Below are 19,362 nucleotides of genomic sequence, written 5' to 3'. Positions count from 1 at the left end.
GAGGCCCGTCCCCAGCTTCCTCCATTCCAGAGACCACCAGACCCTGGTGCTGCGTCCTCGTGCCAGGGCACACCCGGAGCACGCCGTGTGGCCAGGGCGGTCCTGCGTCTTCTTCCCTGGAGGAGCCCGAGGGGTCGGGAGAATGAGGGAGAAAGCCTGGGAATGTCCTCGGCCAGGCCCCTCCCTCACGTGAAGCGTTCACAAAGGGAGCCAGACTCGCTGAGGACACTGGCTCCTTTGTGGGGCTGTGTCGGGGCCCTGTCTGCAGAGCAGAGCCCAGGCAAGGGCAGGGTGCTCTGTGCACACCTGGACAAGGCCCGGCTACATTGGGGGCCAGGTGGGCCCCTGGCCAGGCCTGTCCCCGCTCAGGCCACATGGACGGGCCCGTTTACACTCTGGCTGCCCAGGAGGCCCATCTGCACTCTGACCCAGTCAAGCAGTGCCGGCTGGAGAATGGTCTCTAAGTCCACAAGACTTAAGAAACAAAATGCCTTTATTTAGTTACCACTGAATATACTAGCACAGAAAGGAAGAGGAAACCTAACTCTGCCCTGTCACACAGGCTTTTGGGCCTTCTGACATCACGGCCCCACGGACAGCTTGACTGAGCACCCGAGACCAGGCCAAGCACTGCCCACCTGTCCAGTGTGAGGTGGCCTGGATGTTTCTAGGCCCTTCCAGTTCCTGTGAAGACAGCCCTGTCTCCATCCACACAGAGAGAGCTTTGCCAGAGCTTGCTGGTGGGCTAGGGGAGAGCACGGACAAGCCATGGAAGGCAGGAGGTCGTGGCCCTGGGCTGAGCTGAGCCAGGCCTTCAGGGCAGCTGTTCGGCTGAGGCCACATTAGAGGGTGGGGTGGGGGTGGGCCTGGGCCAGGGGACAGCTGGGGCCAAAACTGGGACATTGTTTTGTGTTTAGTAAACTGAAAGGGGAGGTGGGCACGGGGGCTCCTGGAGGGGCATCAGGCGCAGCCAGCACCCCGTCCTCCAGGGGGAGCGGCCAGGGTTGAAGGATTGGAGGAGTGCCTGGCCCTGACACTGCCTGCTCCGAGACCCTGAGCAGGTGTTTGCAGCTCTCTGAGCCTTGACTCAGTCATCCAGGAGGGGGGTGCGGCCGTCCCGCTGGTGCCTCACACGGCGGGACCTGCTGTGGTGCCACCGCCAGCGTGGGCTGTGCAGGGCCCCATGGCTCTCGGCCCGGGCATCCCGCCTGCGGCCTCTCCCCTCATCGAGACTCCACTTTTGGTCAAGCAGAGCTAATTCTGGCCTCTCGAGGGAGGGGAAGGAGCTCAGGCTCCCCCCTGGCCCCGCAGCACCCTAGGCTCAGACATTGGTCTCGAGCTCGCTGATCTCGATGGTGCAGTGGTCCAGACTGGCTGCGGCCAGCTCCTCATCTTGCTCCACCTGTACAGGGACGTGGTGGGGGCAGGCAGGGCCCAGGGTCAGCTCCGAGGCCTCGGCCACACTCTTCACACAACCGTTCCTCTGGGTTGCCACGATCTTCTGGAGGCTCACCGGCTTGGTCTCACAGGGTGGCAGTTTCTGTATAGGAGAAACAGCAGGAGGGACTAAGTTTAGACGCTGGGGAGGACAGAGGATCAGTGGAGCAGAATGAGCACAGAGCTGGGACCCACATGACCAGTTTTCCTGCAGACGTGCTGTGTGACCTTGGTAGATTGCAGGGCCTCTCTGGGCTCTAGTTCCCCAGTTGTCCTGCCTCCTCCAGGCGCTGCCTTAGTGAAAGAGGGGACTTGACATGCAGGGTCCGAAGAGGGAGTCAGAGGCTGACCTGCCCAAGCATCAGCTTCCTCTCCCATGAAGTGGGCACAGCCTACCATGCACGGTTTTGGAAGGCGCCCTGGATATGAAACCTATAGTCTTATTTGCTCATCACTGTTCCGTCTGTGTCTTGGTCAGTACCAGCCATGGTGGAGTCGCAGTAAATAGAGGCTAGAGGAACTAACTCGTCACCCCCATTTAACAGATGAAGAGACTGAGGCCCAGCAGCACGAAGGGGTTGGCTGAGGCTGCCCGGCTGGTCCTGGACGAGCTAGTGCCCTGCCTGCCCCGCCCCAGCTCCCCCCTCCTGCCACACCGCCCCAGCCAGGCACGTACCTCGGGGCCCGCATCCTGAGCAAAGTCCTTCCGGCAGACGTGGGCCATGATCCCCGCAGCCAGTGCGTCACCCAGCACGTTAATCATGGTGCGGAAACGGTCCCTGCGAGCCGAGGCGGGCGGTGAGCGGCGGGCGCTGTAACGCGGGGGCGCTGGCTCCCGGGGCAGAGGGGGCCGCGAGGGGGCTGCCCGGCGCGGGGCTGGCGCGGACCTGGCTCCCTGGGCGTGCGGCCTGTGCGGCCACACGGCGCCTACAAGGGCCTGTGCTTGTTTAAGCCTCTGTGCTTGCCGTCTTGACATTTTTCATACTTTTAAAACACGGGGCCTGCCTGTTCATGTTTGAACCCTGGGCCCTGCCCATCACAGGGCCCGTCCCACGTCGGGGATGGCCCCCGCTGCCCCACACCACGGCAGCTCCCAGTCCTCAGGCCCCCGCCGGCAATGCCGGCGCCCCCTCCCCGGGAGCTGGGGGGGGCGAGCTGCACTCACAGGGCCCAGTCGACAGCAATGATGAGGGTGATGTCGTCCGTGGGCAGGCCCACAGAGGTGAGCACGATGACCATGGTGACCAGCCCCGCCTGGGGGATGCCGGCCGCCCCGATGCTGGCCGCCGTCGCCGTGATGCTGCGGGGGGGGGGGGGAGAGACGGGGGGCGCCGTGGCACGTCACCACCACCCTGGCCCCAAGGAGGGGACAACCAGAGGGGGCAGGGGGTTGTTAGGAATGCCACCATGGGGGGCTTCTCAGGGGGGCACAGCCCTGTCCCACGGCCCCCCACCCCTGGCCTCAGGAGAACCTCTTGAGAAATTTGTGGAACATCCTGGGTCAGAAGACGGCGACTAAGGTTCCCAGGACGTGACCCGCAGGCTCTGACCACCCGCTGCAGCGCTCTGCCCACAGCCTCCCTGCTGGGCCTCGTCTGCAGGCCAAGCGCGCGCTCCAGGGCTGGCACGTGGGACCTTCCCTCGTGCCCGCCCCTGCGCTCCGACTCCCTGCTCTGCCTCAGTCCTGCCTGTGCCCACCTGCAGGGACCTCCCTCCCCTGCCTGTCCAAACCCCACGTCCTTCTCTGGCCACTGCTCCCAGCCCCTCGGGGCTCCCGCCCTCAGAGGCCCAGTGCTGACCTGCCGTGCGGCCTGGCTGAGCCCTGCGTCCCCTCCGGGCCTCAGAGGGCCCAGCAGGCCTGGGAGCCTGAGAGCCCCAAGGCCCCGCCAGGAACCGTCTCCCTCGACCGCCTGGGGTGTGGGGGTCGGGACTGCACCTGATGGTGATGATCTGGCCGAAGTCCAGCTCGTAGTGGTTCACCTGGGCAATGAAGATGGCGGCCACCGCTTCGTAGAGCGCGGTGCCGTCCATGTTGATGGTGGCACCCACCGGCAGCACGAAGCGGGCAATCCGCCGGTCGATGTGGTTGTTCTCCAGCAGGCACTTGAAGGTGATGGGCAGTGTGGCTGAGCTACGGGCAGAGGGGCCAGTGTCTGCCCACCACCCGGGAGGGCCCCTGCGCTGCCCACCTGCCTGCGATGGGGCCCCCAGCCCGCTGTTGGGAGGGAGCAGGCTGAAAGGCCTTGACCGTGGTCGAGCGCGGTGCCCTTAGAGACGCGTGCCGTCAGTGGCCAAGCCAGAGCCGGCCCAGGCCCAGCGCCTCAGGACGCGCCCCAGCGCCACACGGGGCCTGCTCGGGTCGGGAAGTGGGTCTCCATCTGCCTTGGACACTGCTTCACACACTCATCTGATCTCACAGCTTGCTGGGAGCTAGGGGTTTGGAGTCCCATTTTATAGATGAGGAACCTGAAGCCCAGAATGGGGAAGGGGCGTCCCCAAGTCCCACTGCTGTGCTGAGCGTGAGCGCTTAACAGCAGGGGCTCCGGGGCCGGAGTGCCTGGTTCCAGGTCCAGTTCCCCACTGGCCCGCTGACCTGGGACGTTCCTTAACTGCTGTGTGCTTTAGTTTCCTGTCCTGCCTGGGCCTCCTAGGGCCACCTGGCTCACAGGGTGCCTCGGAGGGTCTGGACGGCGTCTGGCTCGCGGCGAGCGGCGAGGCTGTCCCCCATGGCCAGCGCTGTCATGGTGTCTGTTGTTAGGGCTCCCAGAGGTGGTGCCAGGACTGACTCAGGGTGGCGTGGCCCCAGGAACCTGCCCACTCCACGCAGGCCACTGCCTGGGAGCCCGGTTCTGCTTGCCAGAGCCTGATGAGCCCCAGATGTGCTGGGCCCAAGGTGGTGGTTCCTGCCCGGCCATTGCCAGTGGGCTTGGCCTGAGGCACGGGGCTGGCGGCCGTGCAGGCTCCGACGCTCCCCTTCACAGTCCCCCGCCCGCGCCGGCCCTGGCCAGGCTGGAGGCTCCTGGGCAACAGCCTCCGGGCTTTCCTCGTGGGGCTCCTGCTCCTCCCGAGTGCTGCTGAGGTGCTCTGCCGCCAAGGGGCTCGGGCCTCAGCCCCGCTTGACAGACAGGGCACGGGGGCCCAGGGAAGCGTGGGCAGTGGGAGCCGGGGGGAAGCGCGCCCTTCAGTGCAGAGCCTGAGCCCCTGCCCCGCCCCTCCTGAGGTTGCTCGGAGGCCTCTGCCCTGCCTGCCAGGCAGTCTCCTCACCGTGGGAGGACGACCCTTTCTTCACAGGGTCGGAGGCCTCCTACCCTTCCCCCCTGATGGCCAGCCTGGCTTGCACGACTCCAACTCCCGGAGGCCTGCACTCTCAGGAGGGCTCCCTCCTTGGGGCCAGTGCTTCATCAGACCGGCCTGGCATTCTTGCTGCACTGCATTATCTCAACTAATGCCCACAGCAACCCCATGAGGTGGAGGCTAAAATTCCCCAGGCTGGAGAGGTTAAGTGACTGGCCCACAGCCACCCAGCCAGTGGGCGGTGGGGCCGAGATGCAAATCCGTGCCGTCTAGCCATGCTGGTTTAACAGGTGCAACAGGGCGTCCAGTTAGCATGTGCAGCCACACGGACGGCCCCCAGAGCCGTGCAGGGCCCGTCTCCAACAGCAGCAGCAGGTGGCGGCAAAAGGCAATGGCAATTGTGGATTCACCACGCTCTGGGGCTCTCCCTTCCCCTGCCCTGCGGAAGCTGACCCCCATTCCAGCTGAGCATGTTTTAGGGACGGTGGGCAACTGGGGGAGGGGAGAGCCTCAAGAAGAAACAAGAGCTTCCTGCTGCTCAGGCAGATGGCGACTTCAAGAGATGCATTTCAAAAGAGGTCTCTTTACCGCCGCAGTCCCCAAGCTTGTGCAGCGCGCTGTGCTGCCACTTCCCGTGGTCCTGTGGCTGGACAGCCCCCGCCTCCCGCTGTGCCGCTCGCCCAGGGCTACCTGGAGGAGGTGGCCAGCGCGATGAGCAGGGCCTGGAGGACACCGCGGATGAAGACAATGGGGTTCTTCTTGGTGATGAAGAAGTAGAGCAGGGGCAGGATGAAGAGGCCGTGGACCACGAGGCCGCACACCACAGTAGCCGCGTAGGAGCCCAGCTTCTTCCCGACCGTCTTGGGGTCGTCCATCTCCAGGATCTTTCCGGCAATAAGGAACACAATGCCGAAGGGGAAGTACCTGGGGGTGGGCAGGGCAGGCAGGGCAGCCAGGGCTCAGGTGCCAGGCAGGCAAGGGTCCCTCCCAGCCTCCCAGCCCCGAGCAGCCTCGGCCTCTCGGCCTCCTGGGCTCACACGTACGAGCTGCCCAGCCTTGCGTCCCACACACGGGATTAACCCCATTGCCCCTCAACCATCCCGGCCCTGGAGCACCTTTCGCTCCTCTTCCTCCCCTCACTCCTGCCCCCAGGAGGCCCCTGTCCCAGCCCCGGCAGTGCCCTGGCCCGTGGGTGCCATGGGCAGGTCTCAGCCTTTCCCCATCTGAATGGCTCAAGGTTGTGCCAGAAGGTTCTTGAAGCCTGAGCTCTGAACCCAGGAGTGGCAGGTGGGTCTCACTTCTGGTGCTTCATTTCTCCAAAAGCCAAGCTGACGAGGCTCTACGGGATGGAGAAACGAAGGCCAGGAGAGCAGCAGGGCCGGGCTTCGCTCCCAGCTGTCCTCCAGTGAGCCTCTGGGCCCACAACCAGCCCAGGCCCAGGACTGGAATGGGGCCTGGCCAGGGCCGGGGACACCCAGGGGAGGGCACGTAGCTCTGGAGGCCCCAGGCCCAGCGCTGGGCCCTGTGCAGTGTCCTGCTGCCTCCTGGGAGGGCCGAGGACGGGCAATGGTGTGCATCCCGCCATCCACCAGGGCGGAGCCGGAGGTGGGGGTACCCTTCCCCAACGAGGCTTACCACACGGCCACTGCCACGATCTTCATGACGGACTCATTGAGGCACTGGCAGAAGCTGACCAAGGGGGCCCCGCTGTCACCCATGCGGCCCAGCATGATGCCTGCGGAGGCAGGGACACGGGAGCTGTCACAGAGCACAGGCCCCTGCACACGCAGGGGCGGGGGGACAGCACAGGCGCACGCACATGCGCACGAGGACCAGGCTGACTTCCCAGAAGCCTCTGACGCGCTGATGCTTCCTCCCAGGGACCCAGGGCAGCAACCTCCCACAGGCCTTCTCCCCCTCCTTTCTAACCGTCCTCCACACAGCAGCAAAGGGCACCTCAAAATAAAATGCCCACCTCCCGGGCACTCCTTGCCAACCTCCCTGTTCCCTTAGACCCTAACCAAGCTCCCCATTGCCTCAGGCCCCTTGATCTACCCCGTCTATACCTCCAACCTTTGACTCTGCCCTTCCTCTCCTATTTTCTAAAATAACTCAGGTTCTTCACTACCTCAGGACCTGCACGTGCAGTTCCCTCTGCCTGAAGCACTGGCCACCCAGTTCTCACATGGCCCACTCCTTCCTGCCCTTAGGTCAATCCCCATCTCCTTTCATCTCTACCTGGGTATTCTATTTTCCACCCAAAGAAACTCCCCATCCATCCTTCGCTTGCTCATCTCTTGCTGGCTCCATCTAATCACTTACTATTACTTATAACTTATTTTCCATTTGTTTATTTTTTCTGACTCCTACAGAAGAGCATTAGCTCCTTGAGGGCAAGGACCATACCTCCTCAGCTGCATGAGGTAGATGCTCAACATTCATGTTGAAAGCAAAACAAAAATGAATGAATGAAGAAAAGCTTTTCCTGATACCCATTATTCTCTCCCTTGGGATTCTGGGCTTTTCCTTCACAGCACATTGGATGTACACCCCCTCTTTCAGAGAGGCAGGTGCTATTCCTGAAACAGTGGCTGGGTGGCTGCACCAAGGACCCTCTGGTGATACAAGAACAGGGAGCAAACCACACTCTGTGGCTGCCCTCGTGAGGTTCCCGCCTCTGGCTCAGAGATTCACTGGCTGACTCAGGCAGGAAGAGGCAGGGAAGGGAGTCAAACCCTGGCCTCTCCAGAGCAGAGCTCCTTCCCTGCCCCAGGAAGTCCTGAGCCCACACAATGCAGAAAGAAGATTCTGGGTAGTGATGGGGTGAGGTGGGGCCCTGCTGGAGTCAGCAAGGGGCCCCGGATTGGAAGTGACACTGGGCCTCACCCTGCCCACCTGGCCAGCCACAGCTCAGGTGCCCGTCGGCTCTGTCTCTCCCCAGGTCTTACCTGCCCCTCATCAGGCTCCACTTGGGTTTCTCTGGGGGCATCCAGGACTCTGATTGGCTGGGGCTAGTGTGCCTGGGTGCAGCAGTGGGGTTCCTCTAACAGGCAATGCCAATGAGACCTCAGCATTAGCCACATCCTAACACCAGGGAGGAGGTGGGAAAGGAGACTGGACTGGGGGTACCAAAGAACGCTGTGCAAGTCTGCTCACTCACACCCAGAGGCCAGCACACACAGGCGAGAGTGTGCAGACTCAGACTCGCAGGTGTGGGCGCACACACACACAGACACTGACGCAGAGATGGTGACACGTGCTTGGTAAGTACTTAGTGAATTGAGCTGAGGTCCCAGAGTTTCCTTCGCTCTGCTGATAGGTAACCCCTATCCTGAAGAGAGAGGCTCTGGGCCAAAGGTTGGAGGAAGGCAGCCCAGGACCGGGGCTGTCAGCTGGTCAGAGGGGCGCTTCCAAACGCACACTCGGGTCCCGGAGGCCCTGGCCCCTTTGCAGGCCTGGCGCTTGCGCCAAGATGATAAAAGCTCCATTAGCCATCGGTGTCCATCCAGCTAGCTGTCCATCTCTCCCACAGATGTTACTGGGGGCTTACTCTGTGCCAGCACTGTGGTGGGCTCTGGGGGTAAAATGGAGCCCACGCCAGGCACGGTGCCTGCCAGCTGCTGTGCAGACACTCAGCAATCACACGAGCAGTTATACAATTGCCACAGCGCCACCATTTAAGGAGTACGGGCTGTGACTGTGTAGCCGGAGTGCCTGACCTAGTTTGGGGGGTCAGGCAGACTTTCCTGAGGACAGGATGCTTGCACGGAGCCCCCCAAGGATGAGGAAGGTGGAGGGGTGTGGGGTGGGGCGCGCGCAGCCAGGTGGAGGGAAGTGGGGAGGTCCTCGGGGAGGCACTTCCGGCCCCTGAAAGCACAGTCACAGAGGCTGGGACCAGTGCAGGCTGCCTGGGGCCTCAGGGCCTTTCTCCCAGCAGTGAGGGCCTGGAGGCTTTACGCAGGGACCAGGCACAGTCAGTTGCGACACTATGGGGAGAGCAAGAGTGGAAGGAAGCAGAAAGCAGGCAAGGGATGGCAGAGGTCTCGAACCAGTTGGTGGCATGGGACAGAAGGGGGTGCGTGGGTCGGAGAGAGTTTGGAGGCAAGATCCAGGGGCTGAGACAGAGAGAGGTAGAAAACAGCCCCCAGGTTTCTTGCAGGAGGGTGGTTAGAACTTTTACTGAGAAAGCAGCTCTGTGGAGAAGTCAGGGAAGCAAGCGAGACCCCGTTGGCCCTGGGCTGGGACAATGGGGAAAGTTGATGATAATTTTAGAGTAAGACTCATGATGATCCTGGGTGGCCTAGAAGGACAAGCTTGGGCAGACAAGCTCGATTGTTCTGCAGGGCTTGGGAGTTGTCCCCAAAGAGTTAAAGGAAAGAAGCATTTTGTGTGTGTGTTTGTGTGTGTCTGAGGACCAGGCACTGAAGGCAGAGAGGCATATCCTGGTTTTATGGCGTCTGAAGCCCAAGCAATTTAGTAGCGGGCGGCAGAAGGGCTTTAAATAGACGGGATGTCTGACAGCTTTGGTAGTTTCCTGTTCTTTTTTGTAACTCCCCTCCTCATTATCCCCAGACCTCAGTTAGAGGTTCAGGAACAGGCAGCATGAAACAAGAGGGAAGCGGATGTCAGTGACGGCAAACCAGCACGCGGGGCTGGCACGGGGTGAGGGCAGGGAGAGGAGCTCCAGCTCAGGGGAGGGCTCGAGCCTCCCTCGGGAATGGGACGGGGACTCCAACCTCTCGATTTGGACAGTAAAAGAAGGAATGACCCAGCAGCCTGGAAGGCTTGAGGTTATTGAGATGATTGGGTGGGGGGTGGATGGGTGGAGGAAGGGGAGGTGGAGGGAGGGGAGGGAGGGAGGGAAGGCTCCGGGCCCCCGCCTGGTGAGTGTGGGCAGCACGTACCCATGGTGGCAGAGAAGATGACGATGCCCAGCACGTTCATGCCGTCGCTGGTGCCAGGCTCCGACAGGTAAATGACCTCAGGCGGCGGGGTCAGGTCCAGGGTGAAGTTCTGCACGTGGGAGCCATTCTCTTCCTGGACCCCGTAGAGGAGGATCCGCTGAGGAGGGGCCTCCCCGGATGCCAGCTTGGGGGACTGGACAATGGTGGTGGTCTTGGTGCGGTACTGGTGGGCAACAGCCCAGGTGGGAAAGGGGTCATTGCCAAGTGTCATCATCAGTATTAACAACAACAAAAGTTCTTGAAAGCACATTAGTATCTGCTCATATGCTAGTTGACCCCTACAATAACCTTGTGCACTAGGCAGGGCATTATCATCAACACTGTGCCAAATCTCAGCAAACTGAGATTGCTTCATCCAGCCACACGCACCCGGCCACGCCTCCCCCCTCCTCGACTTGCAGGCATCACCACACATCTGTGTCCCTCCCCAACCATCCTTCCATCTCCTCGTCCCCCGAATCACTCTCCACTCACTCACCTATGCCCTTCCAACCACCCACCACCCAGCCATCTCACAGCCAGCCAGCCCTGCCTCCCACCTGAAGGGGACATGGCCCTCCCTCCGAGTTTGTAAAGCTCAGCCTGCCCCCAAGTCTTTCTGATGAGGTGAGCCCTGGCTGGGAGGGCCTGAGCCGCCTGGGCCACCCACCTTGCTTCTCTTTCCCCGGTACTGGGAGCCCACGTAAGGCAGCCTCCCCTACTCCCAAACAACACATTATCAATCTATCCCTGCTGGAGGGAGAAGAGGAACCACTCAGGAAATACATCGGACCCAAAGTCTCTGGGCTGCAGTTTCCTCTTTTGTAAAACAGGGATCATTAAACCTCACTGGACTGAAAGAGACAATATATGTGAAGGGCCTACAACAGGGCCAGGAACATGTAAGTCCCAGGGAAGACTACTAGTTACTACTACTACTATAATTATCATTGTTCCAACATTGGGCATTCGGTGCTGGGTGCTGTCCCAAGCGCTGGGGACACAAAAATGAACCAGCTGGGATTTCTGGTCTGAGAGCCTAGGGGAGGAGTGACTAAGTCTGCCTGAGTGAGTGGAGACAGCTTTACAAAGGAAGGGGCATTTGATTTGGGTGAAGGATGGGCAGGAAGTTGCCAAGTGGACATTCTGGGCAGGTATGCAGTAGAGCAATGTTCTCTCTCATGCCCTCTCACATCATCAATAATTCCCCTCCCTGGCGGGATAAAATCCTAGCTCCCTAGCCTGGCATTCAGGGCCCTTTACAATCTGTCTCCTCTTTTGGAGCAGTTAGGAGACAGTGATTTACTGCAGGTTTCACAGCTCCATGTTTTGGAACCTCCTCTTCAACCCTCAGCTACCTGCTCTGTGTCCAGCACAGGAAAGCGGTTCAGGAAACACTTGCTAGATTGAGTCAACCACTCAGTTAAAACTTGGGGGGAGGAAGAAATGGAAATTATTAGAAGTGCGGAGAATGATAAAAAAGGATGTTTCCCATAATTTCTAAAAAAGCAAAACTTTAAAAACAATCTAAATGCAAGGGGATTGGGTAAAGAAATCCCAGCCCATCCTTATCACAGGCTATTATGTTACCATTACATATTGTATTTCCGAGAAACATTTAAGGACCTTGGAAAATACTCTGGACATTATGGGAGTGAGGGAAAAAAGGACAAGATTCAAAACTGTATATGTCCTATGATCCCAATTTTATTTTTAAAAACATATGCAGAGAAAAAAAGACTAGAAAGAAACATCATCTACTACCACTATTGCAAGGCGCTGGAATTAGAGATGATTTTTATTTTCTTTTTTCTATCTTCTAATATTTTCCTAACTTTCTACAGTGAACATTATTACTGCTCTTCTTAGGGGGAGAAAAGAATTATTTTAAAAGAAATAGAAAACAGGCTTAGAAGCCAGATAGACTAGGGTTTACCTACGAGCTCTGTCATTTACTAGTGGTATAAACTTGGTGAATTGTTTTCTCCTGCTGAGCCTCCATCTCCTCATGCACGAAGTAGGGCTAAGACTACCTCAGAGCAGGGATGCTGTGAGGACTGAGTGAGACGGTGTAGGTGTGAGCCCCAGTGTGAAACCTAGAGCAGAGCCAACACTCAATAAAGGCTCCCCTCCAACCCTTAACTTTCCTTCAAGAAAAACGCAGGCCAGGGGTGTGGCTGTGGGAGGCTCTAGGGATCTTGGCACTCTCCTCCCCTCCCCACATCCCACCCCCATGAGATGGGATAAGCGAGTGGCTGGAAACCCCGCAAGCCTGCCACTCCCGGCCGGGCTGACTGGCCCTGCCTGACCACCCTCCCACTGGCTGCCCCTTCCCCTCCATCCCCCAGGGACCCACTCACCTGCTTGAATGTGGCCTCCACCAGGTTGGCTGGGAACATGTTCCTGGGAAGAGAGTCAGTAATTAAGAATTCCAGAGCCCAGGACAGGCAGGCCCTTGGGGTCCTTTCTCCCTTGGCAGTCGAGGCCTCCCATGATCCTGCTCTACCTCCTTCTGCCACCCCCAAGACTTAAGGCTCCAACACCCCTTGCTTATACTTCCCTAAATATGCTATGTACTTTTCCAGCTCTGTGCCTTTGAACACACCATTCCTTCTGCCAAAGAATGCTCTGCCTGCTTCTCTGCATGGCCAACTCCTACTCAAATCAACCACAGGCCAAATTTCAAGTCCAACAGCACTTCCTCTGTCGAGTCTTCTCTGGCTGCTCCTGCAGACTCCTTGGTCCTTCTGCTGGCCTTTGCCTTCACTCCAGCATGCTGTCCTGGGGTTACTGGCTGAGACACTGCCTGCCCCACAGACTGGCCCCCTTGAAGGCATGGGCTTTGTCAGGCGTATCTTATCTGTTAGAGCCCAATGCAGGGCTTAGCATATATCCAGAATCATTAGTCTTATTAATATTATTAATATAAAGTTCAAGGTGGAGGTCTTGTCCTACCAGATATTAAAACATACTAAAAAGATGTAACTATTAAAAGTGTCATACCAACACAGCAATAAATAGAAAATCAATGTAACTGAAATAGAATCTAGTATGTCTAAGACTTCCATATTTGCTAAAAGTTACTTCACAAATCAGTGAGAAAAAGGAAAGATGCATTATAGGATGCTGTATAGCTGACCAACCATTTGGAAAAATCAGAGCCTTATTTCACACCTATCCCAAAATAAACTCCATATGGTTTAAATAAACAATAATAAAAAGAAAAGCTAGAAGAAAATATAGGTTAAAAATTTATCAGATCACAGGATATGGAAAAACTCTCTAAGAACAAACTAAGCAATAAAAACCAAGAGATTTTACTACATCAAATTTAAGAATTTCCTAAATGCAATGTGGTATCCTGGATTGGATGCTGGAATGGAAAAAAGATTAGTGGAAAAACTGGTGACATCCAAATAAACTCTGTAATTTAGTTAATAGTGTTGTACCAATTTATTTTCTTAGTTTCAAAAAATATGCCCAAGTTTTATAAGACATTAACCCCAGGGGAAGCTGGGGAAAAAGGGAATACAAAAACTCTCTGTGCTATCTTTGTAACTTTTCTGTAAATCTAAAATTGGCCCCAAATTAGAAGCCAAAAAAGATAGACACTCTCTAAAACAGATTACAATATAACTAAAATTATACAGCCAATGCCAAACTGGAAAAACTATATGCAAAGTGTTATCATTCAAAGTCTCTGAAAAGCTTTTTAGTCTTTGCCTTCTGTCTCCTCCCCTGAGGGCAGGGATCTTTTTAGTCTTTTCCTTCACTGTCTCCTCCCCTGAGGGCAGGGATCTCTGTTTTGTTCACTGTGTCCCCAGCTACAAGAGTGCCTGGCACATAACAAACACTCAGTAAATAGTTGTTGCATAAATACATGTGCCACATTATTAATGAAAACATTACTACCCAAACAGAAAAACAATCAAATAACATGAGCAGGCAATTCACTGCACACACAAAAAATGTAAATGGCCAAAAAACATTTTTAAAAGCATTTGGCTTCATCAATAAAAGACATTTTCACCGATCAAACAGACAAAGAATTTTTAAAAAATGACTATACACAATGCTGGGGAGGTCTGTTTGGAGTGGCACCCTCACTGGCTTCTGGCAGCAATTCATATCAAGGGTCTTAAAAAGCATTTATATCTTTGTCTTTATAATTCCCTCTAGGAATTAACTCTAAAAATAATTAGAGAGGCTAACAAAAGTTTTTTGTTCAAGAGGCTTGCATGTGCCTCACGCTCATGCTGCCCCCTCTACCTGGTTTGCCCCTTCCCACTCACTCTTTTTTTTTTTCCCACCTGCTGGCTAGAACTTTATTTCAGAAATAAGCATCCTATATAATTTGAGATGGTTAGAGTAGTTATTTCTGGATTAGTATAATAAATATTTATCAAAAAGAGCAATCATCTCAATAATCACAGACTTAGTTCATTCATTAAAGAATTCCAAAAAGAAACTCATCTGTATCAAAAATATTCTTACAAATGTCACAAGAAAGTTAAAAAAATGGTCTTTGCAGGAGAAGGAAAATTTTGTTAAAAGAAACCCTAAGGCCACAGTTTCCCATTCTACCTTTTACTGATATAGTTCATTAAAGACAGAACTAGTTTTCTTTTGCTTTTTAGTACTTAATCTGAGAGGAAACACAAGAAATCAATAGTCTTAGGAGAAAAACTGCTTCCATGTTCTCAAGTGTAAGCCACGGGTAGGCTATTTTTTCTTACTGGAATATTCTTCAGTGTAATATCTTATTTTATTTTTTAATATATATTTATTTTTTCTTTAAAGCTTTAGATTACATAGAAATTACATTGAAAATATAGGGGATTCCCATATACCTCATTCCCTTCTTTCCCACACTTTCCTGATTAACAACCATTAGTGTGGTTGGACAGGGTTTTTTGATAAAGGCTTCAAATCTTGAAGAGATGAGAAAGGTAAGCATGTACTCCATTACACATTTCAATAAAGAGGCAAAAAACCTCAACAATTATGAACACATTACTGTATACTTGAATATGCAACAACCTTCATGCTTTGAATGTTTTATCTTAATAATGTTAAGAGTATTTTGTTCTAGAAGTCCAAAAGTAAAACTTCCATAAACACATGATATTTGGGATTCTCCATGATTAACATCAGGGCTACTGTAACAATGAGAGGCCATACGGGACCATGACCACCTGAGGAGTAGCGGCAGGAGGACGAATCACCATCTTTGAAGTCCAGCAGAGGAAAAATAGTGATCGTGGTTTGTCTCTAAAGAGCCAGACAACCCTCACTGGCTCTCCATCATATACGCAAGTTCTAAGTCCTATTATTCAAAGAAAGACTTGTGGTGATCCTTTTCTTCTATCCCTCTATGCCACTTAGGGTATTAGTTATAATATTCTGCCATTCAAAAATACGCAGGTAAACCTAAGTTAGATAAAATACCTCAATTCAGATAATACGACCTTAGTTTCCATATTTATTAAAACATTTTAAATTGCTCAAACATGAGAACTGGAAATGTGAGTGCTTATTTGGAAGAGAACTACTGAATTTATTCTCTAGAAGAAAAAGCAGTATAATGAAACACTACATTATACTGGAACAATTTAAACAGTTGACATGTTCTTATCTTCTCAACTTCAATGACATTTGCTCTTACGAACAACTTAATGAATATCTGCCCCTATTAAACAAGCAAGATATCTGATGTATGAGAGAAGCCAGAAGCTGAGTCACTTCATTACTGTCTGTTGCTTCCAGTTGCTAGCACACTGGCCACTCACATAAATACTTTTAATGTATTCAAGTAGATTCCCCATCATGGAATTGATGAGATCGTATTTTTGACTGCCACGTAACAGTGCTATTTCAGCAAGCCCGATTACTTTCTGGGTGTTGTATAAGAAGAATAGGCTGTAAAGAACTAATCAACCATAAACTGCCACTCAGTACAGAGTGGCACCAGCCACTGTGGTAGAAGGAAGAACCAGATCCCAGAGATGAACAGAGACGCGACCTCGCCCATTCTCAGGGGTGTGCCCATGTTCACCACCTTCTCACTGGGAGCATGCCTGGCTGCAGTGGAGAGGCCGCCCACAATGCCATCTGTGTACCAAGCAGCTCTGATGAAAGGAGTGCCTCCTACTATCGTCAGAGGAGCCACCACTGCACCCATCACCCAGAAAGCAGCAACCAAGCAAGATGCTTTGGGCCAGGACTCTGGTCATAGGATATCAATTGCACCAGCATTTCAGCTCTAATCAGGTCTACAAAGGTTGCATTAACTATCACCCAAGAGCCTCTCATCATGTTCATGAGATAGGAGTTCTGCTCCCTGCCAAGGCAGACAAAGCTATTGAATCAGTCCTTCCTGCTAAGTACATACGGGTAGACTGAATCCTCTCCTTCACATAATGAGGCCAGATTGCAGCCTTTTCAAGAGCACCACTGTCTTTAGACATTCCCAAGCCATAGCAGCACAATGTTCCAAGACCAACCGCAGCTCCTCCAGCAACAAACCCTCTTCCTGTCTCATCAGTTTTAAGTATGTTTTCTACTGATGGCTCCAATACTGCATCTTTGAGTTCTTGACCAGTTTTCCCATGCTAGATACCAGTTCTTGTCTTGCTGGCATATTCCCCGGTGGGTGTTAAGAACCATTGACTTTGTGATGGAAGTCTTCAGACCAGGGGAGGCCTTGGTGAAAGCTGGGTGGGAAACCCAGGAAGGCAGCACTGAAAACACAAACCTTGTCACCAGCATGATGGCGCACCAGGTTTCCCAGCAGATCTGAGATGCTCAGTCCCCAGTCACCTCTCCTGTGCAGGTCCCCAAGTCCCCTTCTGGGTCGCCAAAACATATACACACTTACCCCTCCCCTGTCCTCTGCCTAACCCTCACCCCCGCACTCTTGGTCTTGGCAAATCTCTCCTCTTTCAAGACTCAGCTCACACATATATGAAGGTATATACATGGATACGAGTGTGCAGTACTTCTTAACTTCACACCCCAGCCACTGCTGGAAAGCAAAAACTATCTTTCTTTCACTGCTACTAAAATGCAGATTTTTCAGTGTAAATGTATGGCAGGAGGAAGAAGGCCTAGAATGAGCTACCAAGGCAGACCATAGGTAAGGAATGGTCACAGGTATGTCATGACCCAACGGTAATTTACCTTGCCCGCACTAATTTCAGCTTGGTCACAAGGGAGAGAAGCAGCAGAGGTCAGGAACTGGGATCTCAACAGCTCAACGGAGGCTGATAAAGGGAGGTAAGTAGATCTCTGCCACTGGTTTGGGAGCTGCCTGTGAGGCTTCCTGACATCAAGCAGGCCTGCAGCACTGAAGCCAGAGTCAGCGCTGGATGCGGGCCAGGTACATAGCTCGTCAGAGGCACCTGTCCTGGGCATTTATGACCAGAATGGAGATGCCTCTGCTGGACTGATTTTTGAAAACCTCTCCTGAGTATGTCCCAGGAGGTTCAAGGTTCATGGTTGTTTTTTATTGAAACTTAGAGGGAAGGCTGATTTAAACGGAGCAGGGGGAAGCAGACGTAGCTCAACTTATAGAGTGTCTGCCTACCATATGGAGGGTCGAGGGTGCAATACCCAGCGCCTCCTGACCCACGTGGTGAGCTGACCCACGCACAGTGCTTCTGCGCGCAAGGAGTGCCGTGCCACACAGGGGCATCCCTGCATAGGGGAGCCCCACCCACAAGGAGTGCACCCTGCAAGAAGAGTCACCCCACATGAAAAAAAAACACACAGCCTGCCCAGGAGTCACGCCGCACACATGGAGAGCTGACAAAGCAAGATGACGCAACAAAAAAGACACAGATTCTCGGTGCTGCCTAACAAGAATCAAGCTGACACAGAATAACACACAGTGAATGGACACAAAAGAGCAGACAACAGGGGGAGAGGGGAGAGAAATAAATAAAATAAATCTTTAAAAAAACCCAAAACTGTACTTCAAGAAGGAAAACCACTAGAGCAAGATGATCTGTAAAATAATGGAGAAAAATGAACACAACGATAGATCCACATCAACATTTAAAAAAATAAATGGAGCAGAAACTAAGAACATTTGAGAGGCCATGAGAAACCAACTGGAACTTATACCTAGTATATGCACATCTTTACAACTCCCTTTAAAATTAGAATGATTTAAAACGTGTGCTGTGGTAGGGATGGCTATTTGCCTACCCAATTTCCATTCTCCCTTCTTCCTAACAGAAGCTCTGTGATCACAGGGGGATCAACTGGGCCCTGCCACCAAACCCTGTTTCCCAATTTCTCTTGTAATGGGGTAGCCAATGAGATGTGAGTGGAAGTTGCTGGCTGCTGCTTTCTAGAAGACTCTTAAAGAGATGCCCACTCAGTTAGGACCTTTTTGTCCTTTCCTTTAACTTTCTTAATTTTTCATGGAACATGGATGCAATAACCAGAGCTTGAGCGACCTTCTTGGACCATGAGGCAATAGTGATGATGAAAGCTTAAAGTGCTAAGCATGGCAGAGCCCAAAGGTGGTGGGAGCTCTGGATCCTGATAACCATGAGCTGCCTACCTTAGGACTGCTTATTTGGGAGAAATTATAAACCTTTACCTTACTTAAGTCTCTGCTATTTCAGGTTTCTTTTAACTAGCAGGCAAAAGAAATTCCTGATTAATACATGTATTCATACTAATAATTAATGAAATTATCCTGAAGATTGTAATAAAAAATTTACTTCTGATTATTAAACAGGAAAATGTACAACAGCTTTTAGCTTTGAATGCCCACGGGGAGCCTTCCTGTCTGCGCCTTGATGCCTATGTTCCTGGTGGCAGGAACACAAACTATAAATAAAGCGCCTGGGAGAAATGAACAGCCGCGTCCGTCAAGTCCACGTGCACTTGGCCCCAGGCCCCCTTGCACTTCTCTCTGGGCAGGGGCAAAGCCCCCCTCCTTGGCTCCTCAGCCCACTTACTATTTTTAAGTTCCTGCTGTGATGGTTCCAAATTCAGCCCTAATCCTTGTCCCCAACCCAGGCTCCTGAGACAGGAACTGGTTCCTTTCAAGAACAGTTCCTGAGAGCTTCATCCAATCCCTGCGAGGGTAACTGGGAGCTAGATATAAATAGAGCCACGTCATTACTTAATCTCGCTGGTCTTTTAATAAGATTGGAAAAAAAGAAGGGGGCCAGCTCTGATTAGTGTCCCGCCTGGGATTTTTTCCTGTGAGGCCACACTGTGAACAGACGTCTGTTTCCCGGAGCCCCCACTTGGAGCTCTGGGAAATGAATTCATGTGTTGGCAGGTCATCCAGGGACACAGGCTGCTGTGTTCCTCTGGAATCATCTCAGAGAGATGGATGCATATCTTCCCACCCTGAGGTGTGCTACGGGGCTTAAGTCCCCGGGGAGTGGGCCCCCACATCTGCCTTTCACTTGCCTCAGCGGCCCGGGTTCCCAGGTTCCTGCTCTGGTCACACTGGTGACTGCTCAGTCATCAGCACCCGAGGCACCTGCTCTGGGCCGGAGCAGGGGTGAGGAGGCCCCTGGTGCCCTCACTGCCAGGGTCCCCATTCAGCACAGCCTCTCAGGGGGTCAGAGCGAGAGCGAGAAGGGGCCTTACAGGGTGGTAGCCTGGCCCGCCCTTCTCATCTGTCTGCCCTAAGATGGCAGACAGCTCTGATGCAGGGACT

General features: G+C 53.6%; 1 protein-coding gene and 1 pseudogene across 1 annotated transcript in view; both read right to left on the bottom strand.

Moving 5' to 3' along the window:
• Window positions 1–475: 475 nt before the first annotated feature.
• SLC1A7 (solute carrier family 1 member 7) overlaps window positions 476–19,362 on the bottom strand; it is a 51,144-nt gene continuing 32,257 nt past the window's right edge. The window contains exons 4-11 of the mRNA XM_058303570.2: window positions 12,035–12,077; window positions 9,636–9,858; window positions 6,367–6,466; window positions 5,422–5,655; window positions 3,374–3,568; window positions 2,603–2,737; window positions 2,114–2,216; window positions 476–1,540 (exon numbers count right to left, since the gene is read on the bottom strand). Of these exons, the coding sequence (XP_058159553.1) occupies window positions 1,322–1,540; window positions 2,114–2,216; window positions 2,603–2,737; window positions 3,374–3,568; window positions 5,422–5,655; window positions 6,367–6,466; window positions 9,636–9,858; window positions 12,035–12,077 (1,252 nt within the window). The 3' untranslated portion in view covers window positions 476–1,321. The remainder of the gene's footprint in view (window positions 1,541–2,113; window positions 2,217–2,602; window positions 2,738–3,373; window positions 3,569–5,421; window positions 5,656–6,366; window positions 6,467–9,635; window positions 9,859–12,034; window positions 12,078–19,362) is intronic.
• On the bottom strand, window positions 15,421–16,442 carry LOC139439567 (growth hormone-inducible transmembrane protein pseudogene; annotated as a pseudogene).

Source organism: Dasypus novemcinctus, chromosome 9 (assembly GCF_030445035.2).
Source record: "Dasypus novemcinctus isolate mDasNov1 chromosome 9, mDasNov1.1.hap2, whole genome shotgun sequence".
Taxonomy (NCBI): Eukaryota; Metazoa; Chordata; class Mammalia; order Cingulata; family Dasypodidae; genus Dasypus; species Dasypus novemcinctus.
The sequence above is the reverse complement of the archived record's forward strand: the minus strand, read 5'-3'. Positions and strand labels throughout refer to the sequence as shown.